At 34.5% G+C, this 19,719-nt stretch overlaps 3 protein-coding genes across 4 annotated transcripts in view; 2 read left to right on the top strand and 1 right to left on the bottom strand.

Moving 5' to 3' along the window:
* LOC147761051 (uncharacterized) overlaps window positions 1–11,880 on the bottom strand; it is a 28,465-nt gene extending 16,585 nt beyond the window's left edge. Inside the window, exons 1-2 of the mRNA XM_087014831.1 lie at window positions 11,790–11,880; window positions 9,928–10,104 (exon numbers count right to left, since the gene is read on the bottom strand). Coding sequence (XP_086870957.1) covers window positions 9,928–10,104; window positions 11,790–11,853 — 241 coding nt within the window. The 5' untranslated portion in view covers window positions 11,854–11,880. The remainder of the gene's footprint in view (window positions 1–9,927; window positions 10,105–11,789) is intronic.
* On the top strand, window positions 3,370–6,806 carry LOC147761052 (uncharacterized). The gene is made up of 7 exons (XM_087015055.1): window positions 3,370–3,460; window positions 4,122–4,212; window positions 4,496–4,633; window positions 5,084–5,144; window positions 5,485–5,598; window positions 5,839–6,174; window positions 6,572–6,806. Exons 1-7 carry the CDS (start codon window positions 3,455–3,457, stop codon window positions 6,804–6,806), a joined length of 981 nt encoding a protein of 326 aa, XP_086871181.1. The 5' UTR covers window positions 3,370–3,454.
* A 2,495-nt stretch (window positions 11,881–14,375) lies between the features above and the next one.
* On the top strand, window positions 14,376–19,237 carry LOC147761050 (uncharacterized). Of its 2 annotated transcripts, XM_087014381.1 has the most exons (11): window positions 14,376–14,585; window positions 14,887–15,011; window positions 15,255–15,345; window positions 15,624–15,761; window positions 16,216–16,276; window positions 16,539–16,652; window positions 16,888–17,223; window positions 17,599–17,812; window positions 18,142–18,424; window positions 18,650–18,727; window positions 18,914–19,237. In XM_087014381.1, exons 1-11 carry the CDS (start codon window positions 14,525–14,527, stop codon window positions 19,018–19,020), a joined length of 1,608 nt encoding a protein of 535 aa, XP_086870507.1. In that variant the 5' UTR covers window positions 14,376–14,524; the 3' UTR covers window positions 19,021–19,237. The 2 variants fall into 2 exon arrangements, with proteins under 2 accessions (XP_086870507.1, XP_086870508.1); XM_087014382.1 differs by lacking the exon at window positions 14,887–15,011 and having other exon boundaries at window positions 18,914–19,235.
* The last annotated feature ends 482 nt before the right edge of the window (window positions 19,238–19,719 follow it).

Here is a 19,719-nt window from a genome sequence, read left to right as displayed (position 1 = left end):
AGCTGTAATAGAAAACTTAAGAAGGAGCAGAGCGTGTTCGTTGAACCGACTAATTTGGATGTCCGATAACGATTACTTGCCGATTCTCCTACCCTGTAATTATCATATTGTTCGACCATACGGGGCAGGGTTGGGAGTCCATTCGGCCTTTTGGTAAGGTGACTTTCCGGCGGCACTGTGCTTCCAATGTTATACTGTTTTATAACCGTTACATGCGCCAGTAGCACGATTCGTTAAAACAAGGAAACACAGAGGCATTAAATCATCATTTTATCTACTCTTAATTATTGTATATTGTATTAACTACTTGTATATGCGCAGGATAATGTTTTTTAACGATTTTTTAGTATGGACACCATGCCAGGAAGCAACCCCATATGAAACTCAATTCAACACCCTTGACTTTTTCATGTTAGGCTATCCTTCTTACTTAAAAGTGATAAAACCAATAAATCTTTACAGCTCCATTCGTTCGAAATTTGTACAGAATTGCTAGCCCGCTAAGTAGTACGGTTGTTTTAACAAGTTCTAAACACGTAGGACTCTTAGCAAATTTATTGAGCCCAAGCAAACACATAGTAGGGCCTATTATCAAGTATTACATTATTATATTTGTCACCCGACGCACGGATGTATTTTGTACTCACTATATACGTACAGAAATATAAGGACAAACTGTAGAGATAAAACAAATGGTTGTGGTCACTCCGTATTTCTGTGGCACGTTTGAACAGGCACACGCAACTACCAGATGACGAGTAATATGCGTAGCAATGTTACTCTCCACGGAATAAATAAGTAAAAACGATTATCTTAAATACAAGTCAAGATTAAAAATGTAACTGATCGGATTATCATTTCAACTTTCGTGTCGTTTTAGTTATTGATGGCATGCCTTTTCTGTATCTGTATCTAGGTCGCAAAAGAGGGATTGACATCTGACACTCACCTACTCGCACTCAACCATTGTATAGATTGTATTTGTTGTTTCCTAAACCTATTCATTTTACAAACATACTCGAAGTGAACACAGAAGTGGCCGACTCCATTTGATGAAATTTGAGTCACCTTCAACATATATTGTTCTTGAACAATCCAGTGTAGGCCCCTACTATTTTTTTAAATGCAAGCTAGGTCGTTATTTAATTTAATTAGTTACACTAGCAATATGTAATTTCATATTGGAGATCTGGAATTTAACCTACGTGTAGAAACCCCTTCCCCTCCCATCTGTGTCGATCCTTTCCTCCTAGCCCCAGGGGAACGTTTCACGGCAAACCCCATTCCACATACACTGTACATGTAACTCGGGGGTTGCTTGCCTGATCAGTTTCCCATTTTTACCACGGGCACGTATAACTATATATATATATATTAGCATAACAGTGAACGCGGTTAATTGATAACACCGTTGAAAAAATAAAAGTGAGAAGTGGTAAGAGGTGTTTTTGACCAGTGCGACAGGTAGTCCTAGGAATGGAAGTCCAGGGTAAGTCGGAGTAGGGTAAGTATATGGGCCGAATGTCACCTGTAGGGGAGACCGGGGTTAGTTGGACCCCGAGGTAAGTCCCCCCCCCCCCCCCCCCCCCCCCCATCAATTTATGACAAAATAACTATGGGGTAAAAGAATTGATCACATCATTTTGTAAAGTGACCGTATCCAATAGTGCTAAGAAAGCGTCGGCAGTGAGTCCAAATGAAATAATTTAGCATCTTAAAGTAACTTTATTAAAGAGACTTGATAGGGGCCAACTTACCCCGGTCTCCCCTACATAGTAATGGGGAACCGACTACGGTTCCTAGCGGACTACCATTCCTGACACACTGGCTATTATACTCTCAACTACGAAATCGATATCTGTTAAGTAGGCCTACTGTATCAACATATATTTGTAGAGATGTGAGTTTTAATGTTAAGGGTCATTTCACGTTTGTGCTCTCCGTGTATATCAGTGTAACATGGGGCATTCCACAATTAATTATAATCGCTGAAATAGATGGACCTACATTGTAGGCTTATATTGTATATAGAACCCATTTTTTACGTACCTATGTGTATGATTGCCAGCAACGTAAACAAACAAGACAACATGACCTTAACTTGGACAGCCATGTTGTTGACAGCGAAACCTGCAGTTCTTTTTTTATCCAAAAGTACGGTGGCTTCTAGGTGTCGTAGTGGGGCTATTCCACAAAAAGGGTACAATTCCAAAACGAGAAATGCAGAAATATGAACACAGTGGCGTGATAATTGATATGGTATGATGCGTTCTATTGTGCCTTTCCAAGAATAGAGGAGGCATGAGTCTTTTTAAAAAAATAGAGGTAGCCAAGCAAAACACTAATTCAGGTAAAACAAAACAGGAATATTTGAAGAATCCACACACAATAACAAACAAAAAAATGTACTACACGGCAAAACTTGAAAATATACAGACATCAAACATCACAACTATTACAACGTTTTCAAAAATAAATAAAGAAATGAATAAATAGATAAATAAATAAATTCAATTAGATCATGCTGATTTGCGAAAGGAGCTTGCTTTCTTTTAATATGTTAAAACATACAAAGCCATTCAGCATATTTGCAATAAACAAAAAATACAGTTTGGCACTAATGGGTCAGACGTCTCCAAAATGCATAAGATCGCATTCAGAAAGACCCATCGCACTAACTGGATCAGTCCAACCCTGCGGGGGATTCTTTCTAAGCGTAATCAGTGGAATCAGTTTAAATGTCTGACACGCCTTCTGGATCAGCTAGGGCATAGTTAAGATAGACGTTCATTTCAACTGTGAGTTTATAAAATTTTCTGAAAATTTTCCATTTGCAGTTAATATCTAACAATATGGTTAAACGAATAAAAGGACAGGAATGTGAGAAAGATAATATATGAGGTGGAAAAAACAACGAGTGCTATAAAGGAAAAAAGAGACCAAGAACAGTAACGGTGCAGATGACCAATGTATTCCTTTTTGGACAGATTCAGACTTCAAAACACTGAATTCCAGCAGTAAAATTTCAAGATTTTTTTGCATAAAATCCAAACAAATGCGGAAAATAAAATAGACTACAGTTATCCCCTTTAAAATAATTTATTAAAGCCCCAATATTTGGCTAGTGAGCCTTTTTTCGATTCAAAGCTGTATTTATGTCACAACCGCACATCTCAGCACAATGGTCACATGAGTTGATTGTGTCTGTGACGTCAATTAGCAACAGACATTTGTGAGATTTGGGCGGAAGTCAAAGTTAACTCCGTCCAAAGTTTTTGAGATATCGATAATTTCTCGTTTATTCGTTGAATCGAGACTTCTGTTTTAATTTACGTGTTTGTCCTACACGGCTTCATATTATTTGATACAGGGAGAACATATAAAAAGAATTCTGCCGTTATGAAGAACTTGAAGATCAAAGTTCTGTTGATGTTGCTACTCATGCAACCTCTCCATGGAGGTAAGAATAGCATCAAATTATATTTAACTCTTTTGCATCTTTTATGTTTTTTCACCATTCATTTTAGCAAAAATTGTAATTTTTTATTTGGGTTGTCACTATTTCATGTATTTTGATAGTCAACAACCCACTTTTTGTGTTTTGTTTCAGCCTCATTTTTATTAGACCCTACTTTCACTATTTTCAATAGTCTATATATTTAAAATAACCACGCTTTTTAATAATTCTTTTTGCCCTTGATTTGCTTCCTTGCTTTCCATTTTCTAAGTTCCATCCTTTCATTTCTTTGCTAGCTTATACCTGGAAAATGCCTCCAAAGTTTGTGATAAACAACAGACTTACTTACGCCTTTATATATGCTTTTGTTGGACTCATGTTTGTCACCATGAGCTTTATTATATGGCTCAAGTGGAAGAAGGTACTAAAACAAAACTTTAATTTTGGCCTGCATGCATATGAAAGTATAGCTTTCTCTTAGGAATTTCTGTGATAGACTAATTTTTTTTAAAATATAAAATAAGCAACTGTGGCAAAGAACTGAAATTATTTTGTTTCCACTGTTATCAATTTCATAACATCATTGTTTTATTTTGACATACTTTTCATTCCCTTTATTTTATTTTCTTTTGCCTTATAATTATAATGGTCATTATCATTTCAGAGAAAGCAGAGTGGTATCATTGTTGTTCCCAAATATTCTGGTGAACATCACTATAGATATATGGTAGCAGTTCAAAATGGGCTGAAAAGAGGTAAGAGTGATGCTAAGATCTTCTAGGTTATTGATTCTGATTCTTGTTGAAAAGCTCAAACTAGTTATTTTGTGAAATAAAAGTGTTTAAGTGTCTTCAGATAATAATAATAATAATAATAATAATAATAATGATAATAATTATAACAATAATAAAAATAATGACAAAAATAAAAAAAGAGATATAGGCCAATGACGAGCCTTGCCTTTGTATATTATTATTGAAGTTGTTGCTTAACTGTATTTTTTCCTAACTATAGAAATGCGTATGTTGTTTTAAATAGCAGGAAAGACACCCAAAGTCAGATTGCAGTTGAAAGGAGACCAGGGGGTATCTCCTGAATACAATCTGAATGAACATGGGAAAAAGCACAATTTCCTTGGGGTAGGACAGAAGAACTGGTTCCTTTTGTATACCAAAGGTAAACATCTTGAATATTTTCGGAGCACATATAAATTTCATTGGCTTCAAATATTGATTCAACAATATTATTAGCAGTTAATTACCGTTTACTTATTGCAATCAATTCAGCGTGTACAGTCTTCACCAGAACATCACGTCTAGTCACAGTTTACTCTTTATCTCTATTAGAAGCTTTATTACATAAATCTAACATTATTATTACATATAGTATTATGTTTACAGAACTCCTTGCATGTTGCCTATTTATTATAAAGTTAAGCATATTTTGAGAGTGTTAGTGCAAGAATCCTTTTAGGTTTGTAAAACAAGATGCTGTTGGTCTTGTTTTGTTAAACTAAATTTACTTTTACAATTAAACTACAACTTTATCATATTTGATGCCTGTTTTATTCTCAAACAACATGCTAACATTAAATTTTTTTTTTTTTTATTATTATTTTTAACTCAGAGTCTCTGGGAAAACTGAAGAATGTTGTGGTGAACATCAGTGGAAGACCAGGAGCTCAATGGTAATTTAAAGAACAAACTGCAACATCACAAACATCACTACATCATAGTACTACATTTATAAAAAAAGTTATGCAAATCATGAAGATTATTTCTGTCAATGTTCTGAAATATGAATTGTGTTATGAATGCCTTGGGTGCCTCTGTAGTTAAAGCTATATTCATGGAGTTATCTAGATATATTAATATATACAGAATGGAAAAAGTGTAAGCTAGCATCTCAGTACAGATATTTAGAAGCGGCAATTTATTCCAAATACCAATTGTTAAATATTTGTGGTTAATAAAGAAACTTGAGCAAAAAAGAAAAAAATTGTATTATATATTTTTCTTTCATTGAAGGAATATGCTGGACATAACAGTATATGATACAGTATCTGGCTGTGAATCTCACTTCAGCAGCAATGGATGCCTCACAGTGGGAAACACCACTTTGGAGTCATGTAAGAACTCCAGGTAAAGTTGGAGACTTTCTCACAATGAATAAATAAGCATATAATGTACTTTGAAATGACTGTTTTTGCAAGTTATCAACACATAGAATATAAAAGATAATAATAATTATGACATGTATTGAATTCTGATTTCTTAATGCAGTATACAGTTTTCCTTAAACATGGAATGTACATGTAGTATTTAATTTTCATGTATGTACTTCTGTACTTCGATATTTTATATAAATTTAATATTTTTCAGGTTTGGACTGCAAACTTGCCTTCTGTTTATGTGGTCCTGTCATGGATGGACACGCTGTTCCAGCTTGAAGCTGGCCCCTGTCCTTCTGTGGTTTAACAGCACCTTGAACTACATGTTTGCAAACATGCTGCTTACCAGTACCCTTCTCAGTGCTGTTGGTGTCATTCAGCTTGATAGAGGCATCTTCCTCTCCAGCCTCCTTGTCAATATAGGAACATTCCTTGTGAATGGCATATATGATGTAGCAATGTACAATATCAGGTGCTATGACAGAGAAGACACTGGTGACACCACTGTGCTGCAGAGCCTGGAAGATGAGCCTCAGTATGATGACATGTAAGGAGCCTTTTTTTTCTCTTTTTTTTTAAGACTCCTCATTTCATAAATATGTTGGAATAAAGTTAAATTTGTGTTCAGCTTTGGGAGTTGATCACATGTCTTGCTCATAGTGATGTCTGATTTTGACAACTTGTATTAGACTGCACCACGTTAAAGACTACTAAAAACCTGTTTTCATCATAAATCTGTTTAATTTTGTGTTTTACTGTTGAAATGGTTTCATATTATAATTATTTTGCTTTTATTAAGTGACAAATATATGCTTTGAGTGTGTTACGGTAATTAATGGAGTTATTCATTGTAGCCAGAGTGTTATTCTTCCAATAATACACATTCTTTACAATATTTCTTGGTTAAAATGAAGAAAGACCAATCACTTTCTTTATTTTTTCAGTTGCACAATCAGTGATGGGTTTCAACAAGTTGTGCATGGAAGTGTGGAGACCATGATGAAACAGGTGGCTTATGACTTTGAGAAGGGCTATGATTTGGCACGTGCAACTGTTGAACACCAGGCTATGGCACAGATTGAAGAAATGGTTGCCAAGGACAATTTGGTTGTCAAGGAAGAAATGGTTGCCATGGGATATGTGGACAGCAGGAAAGGGGTATTAATTATTTCTTTCTAATTTTTGTTTGTGCATGCATGTATGTATGTGCCTGTACAGATATATATCATGGACTGCCTTTGAGGCATACGTGCATTGCCTTCTTATGATTAAAAACACACACTTGTATCACTTATTACAAAGTGATATTTGTTTTGGCTTATAAACAGATATACTAAGAACATAAAAAGACATTATGTGCTGTATACTTATGGGCTATATTGTGGTATGTATCATTTCAGAAAACACCCAGCTACAACAGCACTCCCAGCTCCAGTGCACTGTCCATTAGCAGCATCATACTCCAGATGCCAGAAGTCTCTAGGGAGAATAACAACTGCATTGCTTCTGAGTTCTTCACATATGCTCCTCCTCCTAACAACCCTAGGCTAAACTCAAAGATGCAAATGGGGATGCAAGCAGAGCACCCAAAATCCCATGATGGAAAGACCTCCAGCTACAGAAATGCAGATGTTTCATCTTTTTACAGTCTCATTGCTCACTTTAACCCAAGTTTTCTCCACCCAGGTAATTATATACATATACAAAAGTTGCATATGTATTATGCTGTAGAAATGTCTATCTGAGGATGTATTTTTAATCCTTTTTTATAGTGTAAAATAGATGTAACATTTTTTTATTTTGATTTTCTGGTTCTTAATTTATGTTCAAGAATAGAGTAATAATGCTCGAACAAAAAGGTTCTCACATTTTCCTTTATTTGTTTTATACAATTTTAGAATAACCTTATTTCAGACATCAACCAGACAAAATACAATGATGAGCTACCAAAGCAGACATCTGAGCATGATGTGGCAGTGGATGTAGAGAAAGGTACGTAATTATCAGGTGGAAAAACATATTGTAGCACCAACAACTAGTTGGCATTTTGTGAACATTTCAAAGCAGTTTCAAGATTTTCATATATTTTACAAATGTCTGATACAGAAGTTTTTAATATCTTTATTTTTTTTAATTAATTTTACAAAGATTCGTTTGGCCAGACTTCCAAACTTCAAGTCATTCATTCTAGTTTATATAATGTTTTGAAACATTCAGCTAAAGAAGGAACGCTACAGAATGCCACTGCACCAGATACTGTTACAGTAGCAGTTAATATTTGGGAAGGTAATTGTCCAGTTTGGTGTCATGTCCGTCAGTTCAGTTAATTTAAAAAGTTAAATTTTAAAAAGAATGAACATATAAAAAAATAATACATTTTTGAATATGTATCCAAACAGTTTACATTTTGAAGATATTTAGAACATTGGTTTCAATATAACCTTCCTTGCCCTTACTCATTATAATTATAGCAGTGATTATGGTCTTATGGGAGGTAATATTAGCCTGCTTCAATTTGAAGTAAAACTTTCACATACTTTCCGAATTCATTCATTCATTTCCCCACAATCTGTTCCAGAACCATCAGATGAGGTGCCATACACTGAGCTGAAGTCACTGGAGATGATGGTCAACAGAAAACACGATAGCGGAAAGTTGCCCCACATTCTGATCTATCCAGCAGTCATTTTGCTAGGCGTCTCCATGGCTTTGGCAGTATTTCTCACCATTGCGTATGGCGGAGAGCTGAGTGATAGCGCTGTGTACAACTGGGCTGCTCTGGTAGGAGTGGCACTGCTAGAGGACTTGTTTGTGTTTCAAACCTTGAAGGCAGTTTGTGTTTATGGTTACTGCCTACTTTTCTCATCAAATGAGGCTGGTGAGGATGCTCACAGGCAGGAGAAAACACAGCTTGTTAAGTTTTAAAAAACTCAGTGCTCTAGTGGCAGTGGAACCTTTGACATATTAGTGATATAATTTCAGAAATAGTGCAAGAACTGTTTTGAACTTTGTCCTTAATATTTAATGCATAGCAATGGTGCAGAAAATGTGACCAGAATCTCATGAAGTTCCTTTTTTTATTAATAGATACAGCTGTTCATGATCTCATTCACTTTTAAACAGACATTTTTTAGATAACTAAGGCATTCAATGCTGAAATAATGTACTTTATTGATCTGTGATAATTAAATCTACCTTGAGTATTTTGTGAATATTCTTTTTCTTTTACTGACCCTTGTGTTCAAGTTTGAAAGTATAGAATATAAGTTTGCAAAAAGAAGACAATATTTCATGGATAATCATGGCAAATTATGCTCATTTAGGTTCGAGATATTTTGAATTTGATAAAAACCAATCTTTCATATTAAAAAAGGAGTCAAGCTAGTGAAATCCTAGATAAAGCCAGTTAATTAAACAATTTAATGAATAGACTGAAATATATTCTATGCTTTTCCCTTATTATGTTATGTCAACCTCAAAATTTCATTTAAAAAGTCCTATCTTAACATTTCTTCATCAGATCTTTTATTTCATACAGTGAACTCAAAATCCATTCCCATCTGTTGCCCTCTGTAAGTGAACTGCATTTTTTATTACAACAATACAATTATCAGTCTTTTACAGTTCTTTTTTGCGTTTCATTAGAAAAAATTATGTCATTAACATGTTTACATCAGTGACAAGATCACTGTTCACATTAACTGGAAATTAAAAGTTGTATCTTCATCTGCCTTTAACAATTATCTACAGCATTTTCTTTTCTCTATGATAACTCATATATACATATTTTTGAAATGGTAAATATAATTTACAAAAGCCATTTTCTGGGGAGTAAGTACTCATAAAGAAAATACAAAAGGTCTGACGTGAAGCCCCTTCAACTAGCCACACTGGATACCTTTTTTTCTTTTCATGTCACTAGCTATTATTAAGAAAAAAAGAAACAATGTACTAATGTATGGATGATTAAAATGAAACAAATACAAAAAATAACAAACTATAGAAATCCTCTAAAGATCTGCAAATATTCTTTTTCTTTATATTTCTGACTCAATTATAAATTATACATAGGTTTGGTTTGGTAGATTGTGCCCCCCCCCCCCACCCCCCACCCCCCCCTCTAATGTCTGCTATGTCCGCTATATTTTAAATATTTTAAACAGTTTGACCCAGTCCCATGCATTGCATACGGGAACCATATCACTTATTAAATATTTATTAATACCTGTAGTACCAGCCTATAGATGTGCATGTAATGTAACCACATGAACTTTGGAAATTCAGAGACAAATACAAATACCTTCTGTCGGGGAAGGACACAGCGCACTGTCAGAGTAACTCCAGTAGTATCTCATGCTAATTGAATTGCAGCAATATCTATTGGTAGATGTACCACAGCAGTAATCTGAACAGTAGAACGTTCTGGTGTAGTTCCCAGATGACGTTAAATATGGGCAGCAGTATTCACCTCCCCTCACTGCAATATAAAAGCCTTAAGTCATACCGTGAGGGACAAAAAAAAAAAAATAATAATAATAAAATGCTCTGTGAATAAACGGTTCAAAACTTTCTATTTTCTATTTCACTTACTCATATTTATTTTTCAACAATTTAGCAATTCATATTACAATCTAATTTATTCTCCCGTTATGCTGGCGTTAAAAGATGTTTCATACACATGTGACCTTATTAATTTGTATGGAAAGATTGCACAATGTAGTACCGTGAAGTGAATAAGACTGTAGCAGTAAGAATGGATTGGCAATGAAACACCCAAAATATATTTACATACTGATGACTGACCGTGATAATAATAAAGGATGTCGTGTCATATTAAATTGCAAGTAATTTTAACAGGGCTGGATGGTCCTCGACCAGTCACATCAGACAAATAGGCCTACTCTGTGACTTGATAATTGGTCATTATGATGCATTCTATTCTGCCTTTCCAAGAATAGAGGAAGTATGAATCTCTCTAAAAAAGGGACAGTCAAGCAAAGCACTGATTTGGTAAAAGCAAAACATTAATTTTGAAGAATCCACACACAATAGCAAAGAAAATTAACTACACAGCAAAAACTGAAAATATACAGACATTAAACAGCAAAAATATTGCAACAACATTTTCAAATATAAATAAATAAATAGATGAATAAAAAGATAAATAAATCTAATTAGATCATGCTGATTTTCGAAAGGAACCTGCTTAATTAACATACAAAACCGTTGGGCATATTTGAAAAAAAAAAAGCTGTTTGGCACTGTCGACGCCAAAATACACAAGACCGCATTCAGGTGGACCCATCGTCCAACCCTGCAGGGAATTCTCCCAAAGTGCAGTTTCGAATGAGCTTAAACGTACATGTCTGACACGCCTTCTGGAGCAGCTAGGGTATTATTAAGACAAAGTTATAAAAGTTTATAAAAGTTTCTTAAAATTTTTCAAATTATTTGCGGTTAGTATGTACCAATATGTTAATATGAATAAAAGGACAGGAATGTAGGAAGGATAATAGCAGATGGAGAAAACAACGTGTGTTATAAAGGAAAAAGACCAAGAGCAGTATTTTACCATCAAATTTTCAAAAATTTCAAATATATTCTTCATAAAGTATACTAAAAGGAAAGATGTTGAAATGATAAACAAATATCAAATAAATAGCTTTTTCATCGGGGAGTCATTGGGTGGTAAAATACACATTTTTAATTTTATTTTCTCATGAAAATTTTCACCGGCAGAATAACAAAAAGTGTCAATGTATCCTCCATTATGCATACTACAAGATAAAAGTCATACGCTCAAATAAAATAAGATTTATAAAGTTTATGGGAGGGGGGGAGTCAAAATTTTACGGGGGGAGTCACATTTTCATCATGAAAGTTTGACTTTTTTAATAAAAATCTGACTGGGGATTCACATTTAGGCGAGTCAGATTTTCATGGTACACCGGCAGTAAATTTTCATGATTTTTGCTATAATTATTGTCGCCTCATTGATGTTACAGGCGCTGTTGAGTACATATCTTCATGCAATGCTAATAACAGATAGTAGTATAAAGGCATGTGTAATTTTGTTAAATCATAGTGGATGATCGGAAGAATTATTTAAAAAGAATACTTGATACATGTTCCATCCATCTGATATAAACCAATATTACCAACCTATTTGAATAATTCCAATCAGTGTAATCACAAGTATCAATTTGACACTTCTTTGGACAGCCATGTTGTAGATATCGAGATCAGGCAATAATCCAGAAGCGTCTTCTAGTAGAGTTCAGTATTTTGCTTTTGATACTTTCCAGTGATGGGCTGACGCACGTACGTAGACCAAGCCTGTTGACTGTGTACAGATCGGGGTTTAGAAAGGACCTTCAAAAACCCAAGGTCTGTTATGCACTCCGGTATTAATAACATCCTGTATTTTTAATCTCCCCATTGGACCATTTGTATATACATTTTCATATGAGGTCATACGTAACAGAAATAACGTTACTACCTGCATTCCATTAGGCCATTTACTGACCTGAAAGTGTTTTAAATATAATGGCCATATTCGGTGAAATTTCTCAGATATTTTCCCTCACTTATAAAATAAAAAAATGATTGAAACCAGCTTCAATAATGAAGGGGGAAGCTCCCAAAGCGAATTCAAGTAGCCCTAGGCCGAGGAAGGTAGGTCTACTACAGTAGGAGGCTACGAGTCTTGTCATTTTTTGTCTCTTTTCGTGCAAAGATGAGCAGTTCACTCAAAGCAATATGTTCATGTTGTGGAGGGGGGGGGGGAGGCTACACAACTTAGATTTCTTTGTCTGAAATATAAACAGCTTTATATTTCAGACAAAGGAATCTAAGTTGGCTTAGCCTACCCATAAAATATGACCCAAGTGCGGAGCTGTTTAATAACTACTGCTACTGCTTTAGTGTAATAATAATAATAATAATAATTTATTTTTCTATGGCGCATTCCATTAAAAATCTCAATGCGCCTTACAACATTCACTTAAAAGAGCTAAATAACACAATACTAATATAAGAACACATTACAATTTTAAAGGACTAAGAACTAATTTAAAGAACCAATTATTCATATTCTAAAATGATAAGAACCTAAAGTGACAACATTTAAAATTAATCATAAAATTACAGTACACCTTATTAAAAACTAAAATGAACTATATGATATTTACTGATAGGCTATTCTAAAAATATGAGTTTTCAAAAGCTTTTTAAAAGTATCAATGTCACCTGCTGCTCGTATTTCAGAGGGTAAGGTGTTCCAAACTTTGGGTGCATATATCATAAATGCCCTTTCACCGTAAAATTTACCAGCTTTTTTCTCTAAGACACTGTGTTCTAAAAGTAAATGACTAAAAGTTGAAGACCTGGTAACTCTTCCATGCTGATGTTGCTTCATAAGTTCTGAGATATAAAGTGGTTTATTCTCAGTGACTGCTTTAAAAATGACACATAAAATTTTAAATAAAATTCTCTCTCTTACTGGAAGCCAGTGAAGTTCCATCAAAACAGGTATTATATGCTCTCGGCTGTTCCATCCCATTTTAGTTACCAGCCTAGCTGCAGAATTTTGAATTAATTGAAGTTTGTTCAGATGATTTTTGCCTAAACCATATAAGAGACTGTTGCAATAATCAAGCTTAGAAGTAATGAAAGCATGGACTAGTTTTTCAGTTGAAGTTTTGTCCAGTAAGTCACGTATCTTACTAATTCGCCAAAGTGAGTATGATGCCGATTTGCAAATTTCAGAGATCCGTCTATCCATAGTTGCATACTGATCAAAGGGGACACCTAAATCTTTCACATAGCTAGATGGATTGATGTTGACACCACCGATACAAATATCAGATTTCATTGCATTTCCCCTGTCTGGCTTAGACCTTGATGTAAACCATATTAGTTGTTTTTCCATCATTTAGTGCTAGCATGTTTGTTTTCATCCAATTTCGGATCTCAACTAGACAAGTTTCTATTGAGGTGATAGCCATGGAGCGATTACTTTCACTTGTGACATAAATTTGAGTGTCATCAGCAAAAATGACAGTGTTGAGACCATGTTTAACTATAATGTCTTCTACTGGTAGCATATACAATGAAAAGAGCAATGGACCTAGCACAGACCCCTGAGGGACACCATACTCTAAAATAGTGGGCTCTGATAGCAACGACTCAATTGACACCTTTTGTGTTCGATCTTTTAGATATGAGGTTAACCAATTAAGTGCTAAATCTTTTACTCCAAATCGGTACTGTAGTCTGTGCAGAAGTATGTTGTGGTCAATGGTGTCGAATGCAGCAGACAGATCTAAAAGGACTAAAATAACATCTTTTTGTTTGTCTAAAGAAAGCATGATGTCATTATGAACCCTTAGGAGAGCTGTTTCTGTGCTATGTCCTTCTCTATAAGCTGATTGAAACTTGCCATATAGACTGTTTTGAGCTAGATAGTTATTCAGTTGTATACATGCCAGCCTTGCTGTGTTTTTTCTTTTAGTAGCACTACCAGTACATGCATAAAATTCAAAATGCGAAAAATAACATAGACCACAGTTATCCTCTTTAAAATAATTTATTAAAGCCCCAATATTTGGCTAGTGAGCCTTTTTTTTTCGATTCAAAGCTGTATAAATGTCACAACCGCACATCCCAGCACATTGGTCACGTGAGTTGATTGTGTCTGTGACGTCAATTAGCAACAGACATTTGTGAGATTTGCATGTTGGGCGGAAGTTTAAGTCAACTCCGTCCAAAGTTTTTGAGATATCGATAATTTCTCGTTTATTCGCTGAATCGCGACTTCTGTTTTAATTTACGTGTTTGTCATACACGGCTTCGTATTATTTGATACAGGGAGAACATATAAAAAGAAATTTGCCGTTATGAGGAACTTGAAGGTCAAAGTTCTGTTGATGTTGCTACTCCTGCAACCTCTCCATGGAGGTAAGAATATCATCAAATTATATTTAACTCTTTTGCATCTTTTGTTTTTTTTTTACCATTCATTTTAGCAAAAATTGTGATTTTTTTATTTGGTTTGTCACTATTTCATGTATTTTGATAGTCAAAATCCCACTTTTTGTGTTTTGTTTAGTTTGAGCCTCATTTTTATTAGACCCTACTTTCACTATTTTTAATAGTCTTATTTATTAAAAATAACCACGCTTTTTATTAATTCTCCTTGCCCTTGATTTGCTTCCTTGTTTTCCATTTTCTAAGCTCCATCCTTTCGTTTCTTTGCTAGCTAATACCTTGAAAATGCCTCCTAAGTTTGTGAAAAACAACAGACTTACTTACGCCTTTATATATGCTTTTGCTGGACTCATGTTTGTCACCATGAGCTTTATTATATGGCTGAAGTGGAAGAAGGTACTAAAACAAAACTATAAGTTTGGCCTGCATGCATATGAAAGTATAGCTTTCTCTCAGGAATTTCTGTAATAGACTAACTTTTTTAAAATATAAAATAAGCAACTGTGGCAAAGAACTGAAAATTATTTTGTTTCAACTGTTATCAACTTCATAACATCATTGTTTTATTTTGACATACTTTTCATTTCCTTTATTTCATTTTCTTTTGCCTTATGATTATAATGGTCATTATCATTTCAGAGAAAGCAGAGTGGTATCATTGTTGTTCCCAAATATTCTGGTGAACATCACTATAGATACATGGTAGCAGTTCAAAATGGGCTGAAAAGAGGTAAGAGTGATGTTATTTTAGATCTTCTAGGTTATTGATTCTGATTCTTGTTGAAAAGCTTAAACTAGTTTCTTCAGATAAACAAGTGTCTTCAGATAATAATAATAATAATGATAATAATGATAATGATAATGATGATAACAATAATAGAAAAAATGACAAAAATAGAAAAAGAGATATAGGCCAATGACAAGTCTTGCCTTTGTATATTATTATTGAAGTCGTTGCTTAACTGTATTTATTCCTAACTATAGAAATGCGTATGTTGTTTTAAATAGCAGGAAAGATGCCCAAAGTCAGATTACAGTTGAAAGGAGACCAGGGGGTATCTCCTGAATACAATCTGAATGAACATGGGAAAAAGCACAATTTCCTTGGGGTAGGACAGAAGAACTGGTTCCTTTTGTATACCAAAGGTAAACATCTTGAATACTTTTGGAGCACATATAGATTTCATTGCCTGCAAATATTGATTCAACAATATTATTAGCAGTTAAGTACCATTTACTTACTGCAATCAATTCAGCATGTACATTCTTTACTAGAACATCATGTCACAGTTAACTGTTTATCTCTATTAGAAGCTTTATTACATAGATCTATTATTATTATTATTATTATTACATATAGTATTATGTTTACAGAGCTCCATGCATGTTGCTTATTTATTATAAAGTAAAGCATATTTTGAGAGTGTTGGTGCAAGAATCCTTTTAGGTTTGTAAAACAAGGCGCTGTTGGTCTTGTTTTGTTAAACTAAATTTACTTTTACAATTAAACTACAACTTTATCATATTTGATGCCTGTTTTATTCCTAAACAACATGCTAACATTATACTAAATGTTTTTTTGTTATTATTTTAAACTTAGAGTCTCTGGGAAAACTGAAGAATGTTGTGGTGAACATCAGTGGAAGACCAGGAGCTCAATGGTAATTTAAAGAACAAACTGCAACATCACAAACATCACTACATCATAGTACTACATTTATAAAAAAAAGTTAAGCAAATTATGAAGATTATTTCTGTCAATGTTCTGAAATATGATTTGTGTTATGAATGCCTTGGGTGCCTAGTTAAAGCTATATTCATGGAGTTAAGTTATCTAGATATATTAATATATTCAGAATGGAAAAAGTGTAAGCTAGCATCTCAGTACAGATATTTAAAAGCAGCAATTTTCTTTCATTGAAGGAATATGCTGGACATAACAGTATATGATACAGTATCTGGCTGTGAATCTCACTTCAGCAGCAATGGATGCCTCACAGTGGGATACACCACTTTGGAGTCATGTAAGAACTCCAGGTAAAGTTGGAGACTTTCTCACAATTAATAAATAAGCATATAATGTACTTTGAAATGACTGTTTTTGCAAGTTATCAACACATAGAATATAAAAAATAATAATAATAATGACATGTATTCTGATTTCTTAATGCAGTATACAAGTTTCCTTAAACATGGAATGTACATGTAGTATTTAATTTTCATGTATGTACTTCTGTACTTCGATATTTTATATAAATTTAATATTTTTCAGGTTTGGACTGCAAACTTGCCTTCTGTATATGTGGTCCTGTCATGGATGGACACGCTGTTCCAGCTTGAAGTTGGCCCCTGTCCTTCTGTGGTTTAACAGCACCTTGAACTACATGTTTGCAAACATGCTGCTTACCAGTACCCTTCTCAGTGCTGTTGGTGTCATTCAGCTTGATAGAGGCATCTTCCTCTCCAGCCTCCTTGTCAATATAGGAACATTCCTTGTGAATGGCATATATGATGTAGCAATGTACAATATCAGGTGCTATGACAGAGAGGACACTGGTGACACCACTGTGCTGCAGAGCCTGGAAGATGAGCCCCAGTATGATGACATGTAAGGAGCCTTTTTTTTTAAGACTCCTGATTTCATAAATATGTTGGAATAAAGTTAAATTTGTGTTCAGCTTTGGGAGTTGATCACATGTGTTGCTCATAGTGATGTCTGATTCTGACAACTTGTATTAGACTCCACCCCATTAAAGACTACTAAAAACCTGTTTTCATCATAAATCTGTCTTATTTTGTGTTTTACTGTTGAAATGCTTTCATATTATTTTGCTTTTATAAAGTGACACATACATGCTTTGAGTGTGTTAATTAATGGAGTTATTCATTGTAGCCAGAGTGTTATTCTACCAATAATACTCATTCTTTACAATATTTCTTGGTTAAAATGAAGAAAGATCAATCACTTTCTTTATTTTTTCAGTTGCACAATCAGTGATGGGTTCCAACAAGTTGTGCATGGAAGTGTGGAGACCATGATGAAACAGGTGGCTTATGACTTTGAGAAGGGCTATGATTTGGCACGTGCAACTGTTGAACACCAGGCTATGGCACAGATTGAAGAAATGGTTGCCAATGAAAATTTGGTTGTCAAGGAAGATATGGTTGCCGAGGGAGATATGGACAGCAGGAAAGGGGTATTAATTATTTCTTTCTAATTTTTGTTTGTGCATGCATGTATGTGCCTGTACAGATATCGTGGATTGCCTTTGAGACATATACTTGTATTGCCTTCTTGTAATTAAAAACAGACACTTGTATCATTTCTGTAACATTTGACATTATGATATTTGGTTTGATAAGCACATGCACATATACTAAGAACATAAAAAGACATTATATTAATATTGTGGTATTATAGCGCAACATCAAGTCACTGTCAGAGTAAATGTTTCTGTCTTTGGTTTATTTTGACTGAATTTACCAGTCAGCAGAATCGATTATTGGATGATTTTCAAAATTTTAGAAAACACTCAGCTACAACAGCACTCCCAGCTCCAGTGCACTGTCCATTAGCAGCATCATACTCCAGATGCCAGAAGTCTCTAGGGAGAATAACAACTGCATTGCTTCTGAGTTCTTCACTTATGCTCCTCCTAAGAACCCTAGGCTAAACTCAAAGATGCAAAAGAAGATGCAGGCAGATCACCCAAAATCCCATGATGGGAAGACTTCCAGCTACAGAAATGCAGATGTTTCTCCTTTTTACAGTCTCATTGCTCACTTTAACCCAAGTTTTCTCCACCCAGGTAATTATATACTTATGTAAAAGTTTACCTTTATGCTGTAGAAATGTCTATCTGATGATGTATTTTTAATCCTTTTTTTATGTGTGTAAAACAGATGTAACATTTTTTAATTTGATTTTCTGCTGCTTTATTTATGTTCAAGAATAGAGTAGTAACGCTCAAACAAAAAAGTTCTCACATTTTCCTTTATTTGTTTTATACAATTTTAGAATAACCTTATTTCAGACATCAACCAGACAAAATACAATGCTGAGCTACCAAAGCAGACATCTGAGCATGATGTGGCAGTGGATGTAGAGAAAGGTAATTGTCAGGTGGCAAAACATATTGTAGCACCAACAACTAGTTGGCATTTTGTGAACATTTCAAAGCAGTTTCAAGTTTTTAATATCTTTATATTTTTTAATTAATTTTGCAAAGATTTGTTTTGCCAGACTTCCAAACTTCAAGTAATTTATTCTAGTTTATATAATGTTTTGAAACATTCAGCTAAAGAAGGAACGCCACTGCACTGCACCACTGCACCACAAACTGTAGCTGTTAATATTTGGGAAGGTAATTGTCCAGTTTGGTGTCATGTCCGTCAGTTCAGTTAATTTAAAAAGTTAAATTTTAAAAAGAATGAACATATAAAAAATAATACATTTTTGAATATGTATCCAAACAGTTTACATTTTGAAGATATTTAGAACATTGGTTTCAATATAACCTTCCTTGCCCTTACTCATTATAATCATAGCAGTGATTATGGTCGTATGGGAGGTAATATTAGCCTGCTTCAATTTGAAGTAAAACTTTCACATACTTTCCGAATTCATTTATTCATTTCCCCACAATCTGTTCCAGAACCGTCAGATGAGCTGCCATACACTGAGCTGAAGTCACTGGAGATGATGGTCAACAGAAAACACGATAGCGGAAAGTTGCCCCACATTTTGATCTATCCAGCAGTCATTTTGCTGGGCGTCTCCATGGCTTTGGCAGTATTTCTCACCATTGCGTATGGCGGAGAGCTGAGTGATAGCACTGTGTACAACTGGGCTGCTCTGGTAGGAGTGGCACTGCTAGAGGACTTGTTTGTGTTTCAAACCTTGAAGGCAGTTTGTGTTTATGGTTACTGCCTACTTTTCTCATCAAATGAGGCTGGTGAGGATGCTCACAGGCAGGAGAAAACAGAGCTTGTTAAGTTTTAAAAAACTCAGTGCTCTAGTGGCAGTGGAACCTTTGACATATTAGTGATATAATTTCAGAAATAGTGCAAGAACTGTTTTGAACTTTGTCCTTAATATTTAATG

This window comes from Lingula anatina, chromosome 6 (assembly GCF_051362555.1).
Source record: "Lingula anatina isolate TDL-2025a chromosome 6, LinAna3.0, whole genome shotgun sequence".
NCBI classification, from domain to species: domain Eukaryota; kingdom Metazoa; phylum Brachiopoda; class Lingulata; order Lingulida; family Lingulidae; genus Lingula; species Lingula anatina.
This window is presented reverse-complemented; position numbering and strand designations above follow the sequence as displayed.